At 43.5% G+C, this 19,243-nt stretch overlaps 1 protein-coding gene across 5 annotated transcripts in view; it reads left to right on the forward strand.

Moving 5' to 3' along the window:
- tet3 (tet methylcytosine dioxygenase 3) overlaps window positions 1–16,311 on the forward strand; it is a 46,935-nt gene extending 30,624 nt beyond the window's left edge. For all 5 annotated transcript variants that reach the window (XM_035910642.2, XM_087848939.1, XM_006797475.3 and 2 more), the window contains 8 exons: window positions 882–972; window positions 5,331–5,424; window positions 6,733–6,941; window positions 7,853–8,003; window positions 8,196–8,285; window positions 8,529–8,666; window positions 8,787–9,141; window positions 9,273–16,311. In XM_035910642.2, coding sequence (XP_035766535.2) covers window positions 882–972; window positions 5,331–5,424; window positions 6,733–6,941; window positions 7,853–8,003; window positions 8,196–8,285; window positions 8,529–8,666; window positions 8,787–9,141; window positions 9,273–11,071 — 2,927 coding nt within the window. In that variant the 3' untranslated portion in view covers window positions 11,072–16,311. The remainder of the gene's footprint in view (window positions 1–881; window positions 973–5,330; window positions 5,425–6,732; window positions 6,942–7,852; window positions 8,004–8,195; window positions 8,286–8,528; window positions 8,667–8,786; window positions 9,142–9,272) is intronic.
- Window positions 16,312–19,243: the final 2,932 nt, after the last annotated feature.

A 19,243-nucleotide genomic window follows, 5' to 3' on the forward strand; every position in this document is an offset into this window, starting at 1 on the left:
AGTTTAACAACTCACAGTTAGCTGATACAGCTGGGCAATGTGAAATTCCTCGAGGCCGTCATACCATTAATCTGCACAGTATCTCATAGAAAATGTAACACTGAAGTCATAGGGTGTGGTTTAAAACCATAGGTTTTGTGCAGGGGAATGGTCAAATGCTCACACATACTCATGCACAACATCACCTCAGATGTACACAAAACACACACACTAACACTCCCTCTAAACATCCCTACATACTGAGTCACACACTACCTCAAAAAGCTTCTGCTTCACCATGTTTTGCTCCCCACACCACTCCCTGTGTGTGTGCGTTCATGTGTGTGAACGTGTGTTTGAACTGGATGTCGCAATGAGCTCTACTTTCACATGCTTCTCATAGAAGATCTGGCTTTACCTACAAAGAAAATACTTTGAGTTTCGCCAGAAATACATCAAAGCACATCCGCTGTACCTTTGTCCTTTTACAAAACACTACAACATGTGAGAACATGCAAAGCCACGCTGTACTTTTCAAGTCTTCTCTGTGTGCAATTTAAGTGACACTCAGATCCAAGAGTTTGTTCAGTAGGAATTGGGGCTTAGATGTAAAATTTTTGGTCAATGTGAAAGGCAAAAATGTTTTTAAAACCAAAGATTCAAATTCAAAAGAGAAACTGTTTTAAATAGGCTGATGTTAGGGGACATTACCACCAAAGCTATAGATTTGAACAGCAGTGACTATATTACCCAATCTTGTTCTGATTCTGTGTTGAATTCATACTGTAGTGGAATCACTGATGCACTGTAAAAATCCAGTGTTTATTGTCAATTGATGATGCAAGATGTCATTTTTTCAGATAAAATGTTGTGTTCTTACTCTGTACTGTCTTCCCCCCCAGAGCACATAATTGAAAAAGATGAAGGGCCCTACTACAATCACTTGGGATCTGGACCTACTGTAACTTCCATACGAACCCTGATGGAGACAAGGTATATTCTCTCCTCTTCTCTCTTCTCTTCTCTTCTCTTCTCTTCTCTTCTCTTCTCTTCTCTTCTCTTCTCTTCTCTTCTCTTCTCCACTCTTCTCTTCTCCTCTCTTCTCTTCTCTTCTCTTCTCTTCTCTTCTCTTCTCTTCTCTTCTCTTCTCTTCTCCTCTCCTCTCTTCTCTTCTCCACTCTTCTCTTCTCCTCTCTTCTCTTCTCTTCTCCAGTCTTCTCCTCTCTTCTCTTCTCTTCTCTTCTCTTCTCTTCTCTTCTCTTCTCTTCTCCACTCTTCTCTTCTCCTCTCTTCTCTTCTCTTCTCCAGTCTTCTCCTCTCTTCTCTTCTCTTCTCTTCTCTTCTCTTCTCTTCTCCTCTCTTCTCTTCTCTTCTCCAGTCTTCTCCTCTCTTCTCTTCTCTTCTCTTCTCCTCTCTTCTCTTCTCTTCTCCACTCTTCTCTTCTCCTCTCTTCTCTTCTCTTCTCCAGTCTTCTCCTCTCTTCTCCTCTCTTCTCTTCTCTTCTCTTCTCTTCTCTTCTCTTCTCCACTCTTCTCTTCTCCTCTCTTCTCTTCTCTTCTCCAGTCTTCTCCTCTCTTCTCTTCTCTTCTCTTCTCTTCTCTTCTCTTCTCTTCTCTTCTCTTCTCTTCTCTTCTCTACTCTTCTCTTCTCTTCTCTTCTCCACTCTTCTCTTCTCCTCTCTTCTCTTCTCTTCTCCACTCTTCTCTTCTCCTCTCTTCTCTTCTCTTCTCCAGTCTTCTCCTCTCTTCTCTTCTCTTCTCTTCTCTTCTCTACTCTTCTCTTCTCTTCTCTTCTCTTCTCTTCTCTACTCTTCTCTTCTCTTCTCTTCTCCACTCTTCTCTTCTCCTCTCTTCTCTTCTCTTCTCCACTCTTCTCCTCTCTTTTCTTCTCCACTCTTCTCCTCTTTTCTCTTCTCTTCTCTTCTCTTCTCTTCTCTTCTCCTCTCCACTCTTCTCCTCTCTTCTCTTCTCTTCTCTTCTCCACTCTTCTCCTCTCTTCTCCTCTCTTCTCTTCTCTTCTCCTCTCTTCTCCTCTCTTCTCTTCTCTTCTCCACTCTTCTCTTCTCTTCTCTTCTCCACTCTTCTCTTCTCCTCTCCACTCTTCTCTTCTCTTCTCTTCTCTTCTCTTCTCTTCTCTTCTCTTCTCTTCTCTTCTCTCTTCTCTTCTCTTCTCCACTCTTCTCTTCTCTTCTCTTCTCCACTCTTCTCTTCTCCTCTCCACTCTTCTCTTCTCTTCTCTTCTCTTCTCTTCTCTTCTCTTCTCTTCTCTTCTCTTCTCTTCTCTTCTCTTCTCTCACGAGTCCTCCTCCTCACATTTTGTCCTTAGGGAATCTGTGACCTAGAATCTAGTAGAAGGAACAGGAAATATCAGCATCATCAGCATATCACAGGCAGAGCAAAAAGCACAGGATTAGCAGCAGATGACAGCTGATAATGGGAAGAACACAGAAGGAAGAACAACTGATGACAAAATACAATAAAATATGGAGGAAAAAATGAACATTGAAGCAGTGAGGGGAGACAGAGAGATGGGTAACCTTATTTATGAATAATGTAGATATAAAAATGAGTTTGGTTTGTGGGAAACTTAGAATTTCACAAGAAATGTCACAAATTAAAGATAAAAAAAATGTGTTGTCACATGTGCATCTGTATAAATAGATGGTATATGTGTAGATGTGCATATAAATTAGGTAAATAACATTATTAAAGATCTTTTTTTCTAAATGCTTTTATTTTTAAAGGGCATTTTAGAGAGCAAAGTAATGTGATTTTAAATACTCGTATTCCCTTTATAAATGCAGGGAGGATGGGAAGGTAGAACACCTTTACGGGCCCATTATGCTCCACGTATTGGCAGTATTGCACACAAACAGCAAAGTATCCACACATACCATTTATACCAGTACTGAGGTTGCGAGTACTCGCTGCAGTGTTATCCTGAGCGATAGCGACACCCATACTAAACCTTTACGTCAGGTGTATGGGTAGAAGAAGTGAAAACTGGAAGCAAAGGTAAAGTTTTTCCAGAAAGCCTCAGACTGCATAATATCTGTAACTCTCCTGTACTGATAGATCACTGAATTGGAGGTCAAAACTGACATCGTGCACTCGTGTCTTCAACTTGGGGAATATTGCAAAAGCTGACGAGTGCTTGACCAGCTGAAACCAAAATGACACTAAAGTGCAGCTTATGCCAGAGGACTTGATGGCGCTTTTTGTCTTCGGTACCATTCGCAAGAGGCTGGGTGGACGCGCATAATGAGCCCATTAGAGGGAGGGGGAATCATGTGCAGCCAGACCGGCTACCTAACCACTGAAAAGAGAAGCTCAAATTGCAACACACGGAGGAAGTGTGACTTCCTTTTCTGATAGAAACACCATTACTCCACTTGATCTTTACACCACAAATAATTGCTTGCTCCTGTAATCTCATGTATAAAACCCTTAATAAGCAAACTGCAGCTGCAGCCTCAGTAATGAAATTGCTGTTGGGTTATCTTGCAGAAACATGCCACGAAACAACTCTTTTCAAGGTTGAATTAATGAATATCTTTCTCTGCAGAATGTAAACACACTTTAACCTTTTTTCTTTTTTTTTTAACTTGTGTTAAGCTTCATTTTCACAATGCTGAATGCTGTACTAGTTGCTATTCATTGAGAGGCTGGGTTTCTGTAGGGCCAATGAGCCATTAGCTCCCAGAGAGCGCAGCTTGAGTAGGTGAGGGGAGGGACTGTTCAACCAGAGTCCACTTTTTGTTATTTGAAAGATGACGCAAGATGTTAAGCCCCTATAGTCCCTGGCTGACCTTTGACCTACCCCTCACCCTAGCCAGCCACCCCTGTGGTGACAGAGCCTAATCCCCTCCCACTTTCTCAGCCACCTCAGGGTGATTCCTATTCAGGAGGTGCACGGCGTATTCACTGCCATGCCAAATCTGCTCAAGGCTGAGGCTTTCACAATGGCAGGTATCTGGCTGACAGGAGACCTGATATGATCTGTGAACAAACATCTGACAAGGCCCAGTGACATACCCGCGCCCCGGTGCAACCTCTGACCCCCTCTGTCCTCCTGTGCAACTACAAACAGACCTGCAGAAATACACACCACGCACCATTAGGACACGAAAACAAACAGAAATGTTTGTGTACAATTGCTAATGCATTCAAGCTCCTATCAGCACAGAAATATGTCCAAGAGAAGTCCTTTTGGCCCGAGTTGTTTTGGAAGCTAAGGGATCAGATTTACTTTGCCATGCTTGTGTGAATCTCAGCAGAGGACTGTGAACATGCACTCCTAATCAAGTTGACTTGTTTTTGTCAGGATTGACATATAAAGCTACTCCCTCAGACTACTTAGAGGCAGAGAAAAATGAGAAAGGCAAAACGAACATTTGGAATAAAGACTTAAGAACCACTGTTGGTGAGGTCACTTGTGCCAATAATATCCCTCAGTGGAAATCTGAAATCTCCTGTTACTGATCAGGTGCTGCTGGAAGTGCTACTGAGTTCATTGTCCATAGTTATTGTGTTTTGGTACCAATAGCATTTGACCAGCATATTTTTCTGCTCTCTTAATCAGCAATGTCACACTTTTCCGTGGTTTTTGAACACACGGACAAACTGGAAAGTTTTCCCAGTTTTACAACATTTTTTGAAACACAGTACCTTTAGAAATTGTACCTGCACCTAACTACATGTGTGTAGTCTTTTGGAGGGTTTGAGTATAGCTCTTAAAGGCGACCTTCCTTGGTTGCTGTTACAGTCAGTTCTGTAAAATTCAAAGAATAAGGTCAGAATATGCAGTTTCTTTTTGAAGGTTCAGGCGTTCACGCTTCTCTGAATGCTCCTTTTCACACCATTTTTCTACTTTTGGATCTGTGTGATGTCAGTGAGAGTGGATATCCTGAATATGACCATCTCACAGGTACAGAGAACTGGCTGCATGAACGCCACACCCACCTGAGATTTAGGCCTTCTGTTTGTGAGACGGTAGCTATTCAGAGTAAAGCTGGCTTAAGGGAAGCTGAACAGTTTGTTCCACACAGTGAATGGATTTAGGAGTCTTCATCAAGTCTGACTTGAGATAAACAAGGAATATTTTGAAATGTAACTTTTCTAGTTACATGAAGCTGGAAATGAGCATAACAAGTCCCCTGCAGCAAAACATGAAGGTTCAGTATTTAAATGCCCCAGTTCCTCGTGGTTGGTTTGGTTTCTCTACGGAGACAAAACATAGAAGTGACTGCAGTGTGTTTTTATATGCAGGACAATGAGAGTGTCAGGTTTTTGTGTCACAACACTAAAGTCAGACATGCAGTAAAACAGTGAATTGCTTCTCTCTGTATGCAGGTTTGGAGAGAAGGGGGAAGCCATCCGGATTGAGAAGGTGGTTTACACAGGCAAAGAGGGAAAGAGTTCCCACGGATGCCCTATTGCTAAGTGGGTAAGTAGCATCACAGCACATCCAAACTGCGGTTTTGAAAAATGCTGGATAACTTCCAACATAGATGCCTACAACAGACAGTAAGCAATAGTGTTGAGAGACATGTCCCTACACTGTATATAAAGGAGGGACATATCATAGCTTTTGGGTCTGAAAAGTGAAACCAGTGCTAAGTGCCTTTCTAACAGCCAGGGGAGTAGTATCTTGAGCTGAAGTCTATAAGAAGTTTACTGCTTGTTTGATTCATGCATCAGTAAAAATGATGTTAATTTTATAAATGAATGTTCCACTAAAGAGCCTGTTATACCCTATGTGTATGTGGTGAACAGCACCGGTCAAAAAGAGTTAACGCCCTAGCTGCTGTTGTGCACCTCTTGACTCTTGTTACATGGTGCTACAGCTGCAATCAGGTTGAAGACACGCATGTACAATCGTGTCATTTTTACCTAGGTTTTAATGATGAATACAGAAGCTCAGCGGTACATAGATTATACCGTGGGATATGCTGCAGCAGTTTGAAAAGATGAGGCATTGCTTCCAGTTTTGCCTTCGTCTTCTCCTGTATCAGCGCTGATGTGGAGCGACGCCTGTTGTTCAGGAGAATACTGCAGCAGGCACCTGTGACGCTTTCCGATGGTATCTCCAGCAGTGCACAAAGCGACCAATGAGCTTTGACCAACGAAGGCCCTAAGAGTAAAGAGAGGCTGACCGGGTGCTAACATTTGTGTCAGTTCAAGTGAAAGATAAAAAAGTGAGAGTGAGAGTTTTTTTTCAGTGTTTATCCCACCTGACAACACTGACAGCCTGTCAACAAGCAATTTATGTGGCGTGTGAGTGTGTGTGCATGTTTGTATAGTGAGGGGCCCTGGGGAGACACACAGGCGAGTTGCCACCCCCAGTGAGCAAATCAGTAGGAGGTCTCACTCTGTGACAACTGCCTGGCCTCCTCTCCTGTGTCACCCCTGACACATCCTGCTAATGACTTTATGGATTCAAAACAACCACCCTGCTGAGGGAGGGTGACTGTTTGGGTGTGTTTTAAGACAGAAAGACTAGGAAGCTGACTTAAAGAACTGGTATTCAGTCACAGAAGTGGGTCAGACTTTAGTTCAAGGAGTAAATATCCTTCTTAAATACAATGTAACCCTCAACTATGTCTGTTTGTCACTATATCAAAATGTATGGGTGTGCTGGACATCTGCTGGCCAAATGCAGGAACTACAAGGAGCTCTTGGAACATGAAATTGTATTTGACTTTATTGGATTTTTGTGTGCGAGTAAAAGCTCACAAGCTTTGTTTCCTGTCAGGTGATCCGTAGAGGCAGCGAGAAAGAGAAGCTGCTGTGTCTGGTGAGGCAACGTGCAGGCCATCGCTGTGACAATGCTGTCATCATCGTCGTCATTATAGCCTGGGAAGGTGTACCGAGGGCCCTGGCTGACCAACTGTACAGAGAGGTCACAGACACGCTCACCAAACATGGCAACCCCACCAGCCGACGCTGTGGCCTCAATGAAGAGTGAGTAGGGGATGGCTAGTTTTTCATGTGAATATGTAGAGAAACAGTCTGGATGTCTGTCAGCAAATGGATGGACTTTTGAATATATTGATTTTTGAAGCAGATGGTGTTTAAACTCTGGGTATCTTTTTCACACATGCCACACATGGTTGTCCTGAACATTTATAAACATCCTTAGACAGAAGTGCGTGTGACAACAGTAATGTCTGCCTTAAACCTCCCAACTCTCTAGTACAAAGGCAGAGTGGCGTTTCACCCATGTGTGAAAGCACAGGTTATTGTTCATTACATTCACTGCTAGTCAGTCATGTGTCCAGCCTCTTTGCATGTTCAGAATGCTTCCTCACTTTAACAACACTATTGTTGTATTTATATTTCCAGTAGTGGGAATAAGTCAGAAGCAGTGGAGAAGTGTGGAAAATATCCTGACCGGATCAAATTTGTCCAAAGTTCATATTCATGACATAAAAGTGAATTTTAAGACAAAAATGAAATGTGTACATTTTGTTCTGTGTTACACTGTTCACCTAGTACCCAGCCCTTCAGCTAACCATGAGTACATGTTAACACACCCCCGTGTCTGGTGGCTTAGATATGTGAACCACTCACCATCTGGGATGGAGAAATATCTTCTGTGTAGGCACTGAAGCTGCCTTTATGTTTCCCCCCAATATGTGTGTAACATACAGTAACTTTGACATATAAAGCAATTTTAATAAAACCGGACATTATTAAAATGTGTGGCTTAAGTCTAAGATGATCTGCTGTAACACCATTCAACATTGATTGCTTCAAATGAAACCGTCTCGCTAACACTCTCAATTACAGTGGTGCACACGAGGTAGTAAAACATGCCAGACTGCACGTCTTCTATGAATGAAGCTCAGTGTGCTCTCTGTCTCCCCCTACAGCCGTACTTGTGCCTGTCAAGGCAAGGATCCTGAAACTTGTGGTGCTTCCTTCTCTTTTGGTTGCTCATGGAGTATGTACTTTAACGGCTGCAAGTACGCACGAAGCAAAATGCCGCGAAAGTTCAGGTTACAGGGAGAACACCCTGAAGAGGTACTCATCACGCGAAAGCTGCCTTTTTACGAGCATTGTATGAGTACATATGTATGCAAATGAGAAGATTAATATTATTTTTTTTATTTCAAAATTCTTTTCTCTTCTTGTTCTTTTCAGAATAGTATCTGTAAATTTTAAGATACCACTTTATAGTTTTGTCTGACCTGTGATTCATGTTTTCATCATCAGGAGGGAAAACTCAGGGATAACTTCCAGCATCTGGCAACTGAGGTGGCTCCTGTGTACAAGCAACTAGCACCACAAGCCTACAGTAACCAGGTGTGTTGTACAGGCACATGTCTATTAGCAAACCAACATAGGAAAGAAGATCTCAGCAGGAGATGTTTCTAAAGACGCAAAACCAACTCGCACACATTATTACCTTATGATTTAGTACACCTGTGAGGACTTGGCTTTGAGAAAGGAAGCAATCTTAAGTGTTGTGTTTCTGTGTATTTTAAGAATGCAGAAATTAGTCACTTCCTATAGCTGGTTTAATGCTATCTCTGTCCTTTACTTCAGTGCCAGACAGAGTCCAAAGCTCCTGAATGCAGGCTGGGCTTGAAGGAAGGCCGTCCATTCTCTGGAATCACTGCTTGCATGGACTTTTGTGCTCACGCTCATAAGGACCAGCACAACCTGTACAATGGATGCACAGTGGTAAGATCATTAAACCTTTCTCTTTTTTGCACTGAATGATGGCTACATTGTTAATGAGCTGAAAATGCTACATAAAAAGTGCGGCTGTTTTATCACACACTCTGTGCCACGTTCTGCCAGGTGTGTACTTTGACAAAGGAGGACAACCGAACAGTGGGAGAAATCCCAGAGGACGAGCAGCTCCACGTGTTGCCTCTTTACACGTTATCCCCGACAGATGAGTTTGGCAGCGAGGAGGCCCAGAACCGCAAGATGGACACAGGAGCTATCCAGGTGCTTAACGCTTTCCGCCGTGAGGTGCGCAAGTTGCCCGAACCTGCCAAATCATGCCGACAGCGCCGACTAGAGGCAAAGAAGGCTGCCTCAGAGAAGAAGAAAAATAAACTCATCCAGCAAGCAGGAGAGACGCCGGAGAAGACGGGGATCAAAGCCGAGGTCTGCATTAGCAGTTCCCCTCAACCCCAAGGCAATAAAGGTTAGTTACTGTTGTGTTTTGTGTCCTTTGTGTTTACCTGTTATCACCGGATTGTAAAAGCTGAAATACTTTAAGATTTTGACTTGTTTGTAACCCGTTTTCTTTACTTTTCTTTTGTGTCAAACAAACAGCAATGATAAAACAAGAGGTGAAGCCCAACATCAAAAAGGAACCCTTAAACGGATCGATGGATGGATATTCTGTGCAAGCAGTAGACCCAGTAAATCCCATGTATACAAACCCCATCTTCTATGCAAGGGGAGGCCTCCCCACAACTGGCCAGCCCTCTGCACCTGATACAGTAAATGGTTTCCACACCAGTTTGCCCCCAATGGATTATGCCTACTACAGGTGCTCACCCAATACACTTTTCCCCCCTGTACTGAGGACCTACGAGGGTCGAAATGGCTCTTCGCCCAGAGCTGGCTGTAAAGCTGTCCAGGTAGATCAGAAGCCTGACATTCAAAACTTTCAGTCCAGGGTGGCCCTTTCCTGCTCCAGCCAAGCAGAGCAAACCAACCAACCAAATCACACGACTTACACCCAGGCCCCAGTTTATAGCCAATCCCGTCCTTCCTCTGCCTCCTCTGAGTCCTCCAACAGAGGCACGCCGGTCATCAAACAGGAGCCTATGGATGTGCCGGTCTATGAAGGCACGCTTCCGAACCAGGTCGGAGCCAACACATCAAGAAGCCCCCCGCAACCTGTGACCTGGCCTGGGCACAAGCTTAATGGAAGTTTTATTCCCACCACTTGGGATGCCCATCAGAAGCATAAACAAAGTTCCGAGGCCTCATCGGAGAAACAGCAGCAGTTTCACCAGCATCTCCAGCAGCGGCAGACCTCTCCTTACCCGCAGCAGTGGTCACCCTTCCTTGGCTTAAACACTATGAGGGCTTCCCCTGCCCCATCACCGTCACTCCAGGTACCTCCCTCTCTATCTCCATCCCCTCAGCTAGGCACAGTGGTCCAAGGTAACATACATCAATCTTCCCCACGCCCTGGCACCCCACGCCCAAGCACCCCTCACCCAGTAACCCCACAGCCCGGTGTCTCTCACGCAGGCCCACTTACACCACGGCCAAGTACCCCACATCCAGGCACCCCCAGGCACTGGGCGAGCCCCGTTGCTAGCCCACAGCCGCAAACATGGGGCATGGGGCCTTATAGCCCTGGTATGAAGCACAGCAATCCTGCAGGGGCCTATCCCGACAAGATCTGGTCCAAGACTGGAGAAAGTCGGTGTTCCACTCCGGTTGGGCCCCAGGAAAAGGCCTGGAAGTCTTTTGGAGGTTCTGTGGCAAGTAACACCCCTTCCCCTGCTCCAGAGGGTCGCCTCTTCCCCGATGCCCTGCAGCAATCAGATCAGGCCTGCTACACGCCCAGCCGAGCAGAGAGCGACGCCGAGAGCACCAAGAATTGCGAAGAGGACGAGGATGAGATCTGGTCTGATAGTGAGCACAACTTCCTGGACCCTTACATAGGCGGGGTAGCAGTGGCACCAGCCCACGGCTCCATCCTAATCGAATGTGCTCGTCGGGAACTACATGCTACCACTCCACTCAAAAAGCCTGACCGCTCCCACCCCTCCCGCATCTCCCTGGTCTTCTACCAGCACAAGAACCTCAACCAGCCCATGCATGGCCTGGCTCTTTGGGAGGCCAAAATGAAGCTGCTGGCAGAGCGAGCACTGCAGAGGCAGCAGGAAGCGGCTCTCCTTGGCCTCTCCCAGGAGGATATCAAGGCACTCGGGAAGAAACGCAAATGGGGCGCTACGGCGGCAGGCGCTAGTCCAGGACCTGGACAATCTAAAGACAAGAAGGAGGGGCCGGTGACGCGATTATGCCCCTCGTTCTACACCACCTCTACGGTTACTGTGTCTCCCTATGCCTCCACCGTCGTCACTGGGCCCTACAGCCACTTTGTGTGAGGACACATAGACACAGAGTGACTGATAGCTACAGAGTGGTGCAGTGGAGGGCTGGAGAGAGAGCACTGAGCAGAATCAATGTCTCTCAGCCGTCCCGCAGTCTGGCATCCCTCCATCCTGCCTCCCTCTACAGTCCACTTGGAGGAGGGGGACATTTTTATTGTTTTTTACCTCATGTCAGGCAGTGGTTTGGGCTTCAGACACACTGCCTGTGGTGCTCTTCCTCTCTTTTCCCCGGAGAGGAACTCCATTGCTTTTTCTTGTTTATAGAATTTTAATGATTCTAATTATTGCTATTATTATCAATATTATTATGATTGTTACTGTCAATGTTGTTATTACAGGTATTATTATGATGAAGACTTTTTTTTTTTTAATTATTGCTCTTTTCATTAATGTTATTATTAATAAGGTGACCTGTTTTGTTTTGGTTTTATATTTTTGTTAAATCAATCAGTCTGAGTTTGACAGACTTGGACACTTGCTTTTTCCATGTTTGGAAAACATGCACCCTTCCCCCCCATTTGACTTTGTTCTTATCAATCTTAAAGCTGTACTTAGATGAGGAGGAGCCATTATCTCCCTGATACGGCAGAAAAATCAACAATATAGTAACCACAATCATTTCTTTTAGTTTATAAAGCCATTTCTGGGCCTTTTTAAAGAGTAATCATAATAATCACCATTATGAAGATCCTGATCAAAAGCTTTGATTTTTAATGAATCAGTACCAGCATCACCACTGTCAAATACGCCACTGAGAGTATGTTTTTTTTCATTATAGCAAACAACCATCTACACAAATATTACAAAAGATAAGAGTAAGGAGGGAAATCACCAAAGCCCTTTTGCTCCAGGCACCTAGAAAAAGCGCAGCGATTGGTTTCAAGTGTCACGCTGAAGGAAGAAAATAGTCCCCGGGCTCAGAATAACTCTTAACCATTACTGCGAGAAACCTTCGCAGCTTGCCTTGTCGTGATGATGAGATGATGCGCTCCTCCTACTCTCCCTTCTAGCTTCTGACTGGTGCTCAGCTTCTTGCTCTGATCGATTTCCATTCCGCTACTCTTCATGGCACTCGATGCTGTATTTAGGTGCTCTAACTCAAATTCAGCTCAAGTAGTATTTGCAACTAAAACGTTTGTGTTTCGGCCCAGGTGGGATACCAGAACACTGGGATTTACTGCTTTTAACACAAAGGTGCAGAACTGCAGGTGCTAGGGAAAAGTCCTAACGAGTTATCTCACAGAAGCTTTCCTGTGCTCTGTGCGGAGAACTGAAGTTCTCATACCCGGTGCTCCACAGAGGCCAAAACAAGCGATACTACTTGTGCAAGCCATTTAACCCAGATCTGCTATTCCCACAGGTGGCACTCTTTTATCTTCCTATAACATTCAAGTAGGAGTGAGCACTTCCCAGTGTAAACTCTAGAGGGCAGCGTCGACTGCTGTTTCAAAGTGGTGTGTACAAACAAACCTATAAGCACTTGGGATTCATTTAGATGGCAGCCTTGTCTCATTGTTGCTTTAACCATCCATGGCCACTAGAGGGGGCTCTCCACCCTGCTCGCTGACCATAGATTGGACTTGATAAAACAGCTGGAGACAAAGCTGACATTACAAATGTGCCACAGATGTGAACCGGAAACCCATCGTGGGTTAGAGCAGCAGGAAACAGTGTTGGGACAGCAGTGCTTTTGGTGCTCACACACACACTCTGGTGCTCTCCTATTACACTTGATTTACTGTGAAGGGCCCACTCCTTTCTCTGCATGGTGCTGTCATCTTTGAGCAGAGCGAGGCGTGTCCTTCCGCAGGCACCTTGTCACCGCAGAGCCAGCCAATCAAAGTGGCCACCGTGTGGTTCAGCTCCACACTGGGCTCAAAAACTGGTTTCCTTTAGAGGAGTTTTTATTTTATTTTATTTTTTGCAGTTTGTTGTGGCATGTAGTGATTTTTGTCTCAAACAAAAAGAAAAGTACACTGTACAGGGCAGAGAAAGCACAGTCATTCACTGCATTTCTTGGTAACCCATTTAGCAGTGCTTTTCACAGAGAAAACAGTACTGAGAGATAAAAGGGAAACCGTAGAAAATTTCTGTAGCTTCCAGGGTTTGGCGCCGAACGTGAGCGCAACAGATCGATGAATCTCTCACTTTGCGTGCGTGCGTGTCTGAAAAGAGCCAAAGAGAGAGACTATTTGATAGCCTGGTGAGAGTCCTGTTTTTATTTTCCTTTGTGGTCACATGGTTCACCTGCAACATGTGTCAGAAATGAAAATGAGAGACTGCTGATGCAAGCCGACTCCCAGCTGCTGGGCGGTCGTTTGGGCCAAGGCCCTGGTCATCTGTGAAAGACCCTGTTACCTCTCCCGATTTTCTCCAGCTCTCTACCTCACGCTGTAGAGACACTGGTCACAATCACGACTTGCTACTGAGGGCAGAGAATCATGCATGTCCCTTTGTGTGCTCTAGATCTCCACACTCATTTTAACCTGCTTTTTTTTTTTTTTTGACTCTTATTTATTACTACATGGTGATAATGATAATGATTGTCTTTGATGTTATTGTTTTTTTTTCATCATTTTTTATATAGCTAATACAAATTGTACATAAAGAAGAAAAGATTTATAAAAGCACTTTTAATCTTGATTTTAATGACACAGAAAGAGCCGATTATTGACAACTTGAAGCTTTTTTTTTTTTATTTCCTCAAGAGAGAGATAAAAAATGTAAATATCAAACTATTTAGGTAAGATTATTTAACTTGTGAGGAAAGTAACAAAACCACGAATGACATGGGGGTATTTTTGAAGTCTCTGACAGCCCTGAACATCAGTAAACAACACTTGGCCCCAATGTGTTGTGTGCAAATCTGTGCTTAGTCACTCTGCTGTTTTTGCTTTCCTAATACTGTACCCCCTGTCGGCATGCGACTGACAGAGCCCCAGAAATTTCTGAAAACTATTTAGTCAGCCCAATTCTGTAACATGAAACCACACTCAGCTGACTCACTGGCAACAGTAAAGTGAAAATAAGAGATCCCCCGTGTTGCAGTTGTGCTAATGTATGAATTTAGAGTTTTAGCTTGATAGCGTTCAGTAGTTATTTTCAATTTTGTTGACATTCTCAAACTCTGTGACAGATTCATGACAGCATCGTATTTAAAAAAAACCCCAAACAAACGCCAAAATCGGAATAATGTGATTCCCACATTCCCACGAGCGTGATAAGAGTTACCTCTTGGCTAGTTTACTAGCTTGACTTAAGCAGCTGATTAGCTTAGCTTAGCTTAGCAGAGTGGCTGAAAACATGGGGAAACAGCTAGCCTAACTAAAATCGAACTGCCGGCACTTTAAACCTCTTTAACACACGTTAAGTAAGGTTTGTCAACACCATTGTCACATTGGTTTTACAGGGGGTTACATCCCAGGCTAACAAGACCACCAGCAGATATTTCATAAAAAATAAAAAAGAATCACTGCTTCCAGCCTGGGAACCGTCTGGTACAAAGTCCTCTGAAAAGAAAAAAATAACAAAACAAAAAGGAAACAGAGTGAGCTTTAAAGATGCTGGCGGGCAGATTTTGTCACCTATGTTGCTTCCCGTGTGCCCGGTCTTTATGCTGATCTCAGCTGTCTGATAGCTGCGGCTTCATATTTATCGTACAGACGTTAGAACAGTGCAGAGTTTTTCTTCTGAGTGTCAACAGGAGAGAGAATGGGAAGTTTTTCAGTGATGAACTATTATTTACTATCAAACACCCCCCTATAACTATACTGACTGCCACGGAGCCAGTCTGAGGTGAAACATTGGGCGACGCTTTAATGAGTTACTGCCCAGCAGTCTGTCAGTTGTGTTACCACCGCCCTGCTTGCTTAGATGTGTCATCATTATTATTCGCTCCAGCTTTTGTAATAGCCAAGTATGCACGTGGCAGAAAAATCACAGCTCCCCCGCGGAAGACTGCAGATCTTTCATTTGCCATGATAATTAGGTGACCCACGCCATGTCTAACAGTAGTTTGATAGTGCAGTAACAAGACCCATTTTACTTATTGAGCTTAAGACTTGCCCATATATTAGTCACACACACACACACACAACACAAACAATTACCGAAACAACAAAAGGGTGCTGAGGATATGGTGCATATGATATCTTGGTGACTTTGTACATTTCTAAATGCTTCATAACTTTGGTGGATGGTTCTCATGAGAGGCACCACCTCCCAAGCGGACAAGTACTGAGATCCTGGGGGGTGAGTCGGTTCAGTCGGTGCTATGATGCTATACCTTAAAAATTCACTGTGTTAAAAAAAAAAAATACAAAAAAGGAAAAAAAAGCGAGGGATAAATAATTACCACAAATATTTTTCTGAGCTCTTCGAATGTCAAGAGAACTATACTTTTGATTAAAGCAGTTTCACAGGAAAGGAAGCTGCCCTGGTGCTGACTTTATGAAAAGTCTTTTGTTACAACGCTACAAATTTACATCTCTTTTTGAGGGCAGGTGGTGCACTCAAACTGTTGATTACATTCTCTATTAATCTTCATTCCATACTGTACTTGAATTCATTTAAAATAGGACGAGATATAGAATCATATTATATGAAGACTGTTAGCTGGGTTTTACATTTGGTACTGTGCAAGTACCAGAGGCTATTCAAATGATCTTTTGAGTATGTTGTACATGTTCATGTTAACTGAATGCTAAGATATTTGAACGACACAAAAAAAAAAAAAAATTGCGTACTGCCTCCCTGTTCCTCTCCCAAGTGATGCACTTCCTTTACTCACTCCCTCTCTTTCTTCTAAATTTTGTATAGTTTGTGACACACATAGATAAACACACATATATTTGCATCTAACTGTGTATGGCCCACAGTCCTAATTTAACGAACACTTGAAATTTGGGATAGTGACTTGGACCCTGACCCATAAAATTAAATAAAAGGAAAAGAAAGAAAAAGAAAGTGAACCAACACAACTGGCAGCTACATTCCGTTAAGTTTGAGGATTGTTCTTGGTTCTTTATTTTTCATGTCAAGGATGCAGTATGTAAAAAAAAAAGGAGAAAAAAAAAGTGTTTTTGTTCAGTCTCTCTCTCTCTTTGTAGCTGTATGGTGTATTATGTGAATACATAGTGTATGTGGTTAAAAAAAGAAAAAAAGAATAAAAAACCAACCCACAATATTGTTTTATGTTGCGCGATAAATAATAAAATTGAAGTGAAACACGTGTTCTTCTTAGTGATTTCATTTCTTGGTCAAGTTGTATTTGATTCTGTTTCCAAGTGCAGTGAGGATCACTGAGTCCTGGCCTCTGCTTTGATCAGCCTGCTCAGTGAAGGCTCATCTCATCCACTCCAATCCAATTCAACTTTATTTATATAGCACTTTAAAACAACAAAGTCGACCAGAGTGCTCATGGATCTAAGCACTCCATGCATCATGGATCTAAAAAGGGAAAACTGTAAATATTCAGTGTGTTCTATTCTTTCAGCCATTGAAAGTGCAGCTGCGGAAAAATGTGAGGGCATCATAGAGTGGACAAGGGTTAAGAGAGAAAGTGGTGACCATTTTCTTTCAATTCAATAAAAACATATTGGCTAGGTTCTCAAAAAATGTCTTTGCGGGAGTGAGAGTAGTCCTTTTGAGGGGTCCAAGGCAGCTTTTTTCAGCTTATATTGGTATGTCTGGTCTCCTTTTGTGCATGAACGCCTCTATAACTTCAGACCAATGAATTGAAAGGTTTACATGTTTTTTCAAGGCTGTCATTTTTTTCTAATGGTGCCCTATGAGAGTCGTACAGCCGGGCAGGGGGGAGGACACGTCTGCAAAACCCTGCAGCAACAGCTGCTCTCTGGGCCTGTGTGAGATGGTTATCACAATGGAGGGAGGTGGGAATTGTGGAATTTGGCACCTCCGGCTCCAACTCATCTTTCTCCTTCACCGGGCTCACAAGAGAAGTGGTTTCAGCCTCCATGCTTTAAGAAGGTTCAGGTGATGTGTCCTGTGTGGCTCCTCCCCTGTCTGACTGTACCACCTCATAGTCAACATCGCACACCGGCTGTGTGACCACGAAGGGCCCTTGCAACTTGGTGAGTCACTTTGGGCTGGAAGGACTTTGTCTCCCGGTGAAAATTGCTTGAGTCTAGCCCTTCTGTTGTGCAGGCACTGTTGATGTTCCTGTGCCTGGAGCAAATTTTCTCATGAAAAGGTACTTTTGGGATGGCCGGTTGGTAAACCAGCTGACAATCCAGGCGGTACGCGCACCATCGGCGCACATCCACTCAGATGCCCGACCAATAAAATCAGGCCATTATTCGCTCCAGAGTTCTATCAATACCCACATGCAATGCCATTGGATTATAATGGCAGGGCAGAGTTCATCAGGCTAATTCCCTCCACCTGGACCTCAGCCTCTCTGACACTGCCCCTCAAGCCCGCTGCACCACCCCTCCTCTGCAGTGGAGCCAATGGCCACACCTCCCTGCCAATTTATCGTTGAGCCACAAGTGCGGTTTTTAGCTCAAACACATTTGTTTTGCATTCAAACACAGAAGCTTGAAATGTTTATTTTAAGGATGGTTTGCTTCCAGTCCTGGCATTACTGTCTGAATCCAAATGCAATGGCCTGAAGAAAGTCTTTAGCATTGTTGCAACTTTCCTTTGTCACAACCCAGTGGATCTGGGTTCGGAATACAATGACCTTGAACCTGCAGGTGACCACACCACCTCCTGGCATCCTGCAAGAAAACAATCATATTCTTTACAATACCAACTTATTTGCTTTCTTAAAACATTTTTTTCTGCATTTGCTATAGAACAGATCTCAGGATAGACAATCTAGCTGCAATATTACACTAATACCAAAAAACACTGCAAATTTAATATAAACAATTATGCTATCCATCCATCCACCCATCCATTTCAGTGTCTTCAGGGGAAAATGGGAGTGATGAGATTTAAAGGAGGCTGATTGGTAGGAATGGGCAGTGGCGGTCCTAGCCTGTTTGGCGCCCTGGGCGAACACTCCCTCTGGCGCCCCCCACCCACCCACCCACACACCCACACACCCACACACACACACACCCACACACACACACACAAAAACCCCAAAACAAAACAAAAAAAACATATTAAGGATTGTACATTAACATAAAACTGTTGTACACACACACACACACACACACATATATGACGAGAGAGTGTGCGCATAGTATGCAAACGGCTACCAAACAGCCATCATAATTCGTCATACAATGAGAAAAGGCCAATTTAACAATTGACAATGACTAATTAATATTAAAATCTGTAACATAATGTATTGTTTGGAGTTTAGTCTGTTACTGTTACTATTTTTACCATTTCTTCTTGGAGCAACTGTAACCCACATCATTTCCTTAGGGATTAATAAAGTATTCTGATTCTGATTGTTTCAGGATGACCTGCCGTTATCCAGTCACACATCTGCTTACCTGCATCTTTTGCTCGTTTCTCCTCCTCTTCTTTTCTCTTTTTTCTAAACTGAAGACATGATGGCTTTGAGCTTTTCTTGTCCATCTTCCACTGGTTTTAATTTTGCACTCCAGTATGAACACCCATCTCAACCCAAGGATCACCACAACATGATCTAACACACCTACACCTTAGTTCACAGATTCACTTTGTCTAGGGTTTATTTCTGGGATTTCACACAACCCAGGATTCAAATTCTGAATACATGTGCTCTATGTGGAAGTAGCAGCCCCCCCCCCCCCCCCCCCTTTCGACGGGTTGTGTGTGAGACTTTAAATCATCAAACTGTAAATTATAAATTTTAAATTGTTATTGATCCCTTTACCCCGAGTCCTAAAGTGTATATTTATTTTCTTACTCTTCTTATATTTATTGTTTGTTTACTTGCACTGTTGTAACTGGAGCCTCGTCGTCTCTCTATAAACTGGACTGTATGTAGCGGAGATGACAATAAAGTTTACTTTGACTTCAGCAGCGAGCAGGCGCACCGAGGGCTCTCTCGCTCACTTTTCGAGTATAGAATTTCGAAAAAAACATCGGTGCAAATTATAAGTCTGTAATATAATGTCTGGTGTTTTCGTGTTTATTGGTTTGTTTATATTTTGTTTTATTTTGCGAGTTGGTTATTAGATGCTGCTCCAGCCGGTCAGAAAA

This window comes from Neolamprologus brichardi, chromosome 12 (assembly GCF_056152115.1).
Source record: "Neolamprologus brichardi isolate AB-2024 chromosome 12, ASM5615211v1, whole genome shotgun sequence".
NCBI lineage: Eukaryota > Metazoa > Chordata > Actinopteri > Cichliformes > Cichlidae > Neolamprologus > Neolamprologus brichardi.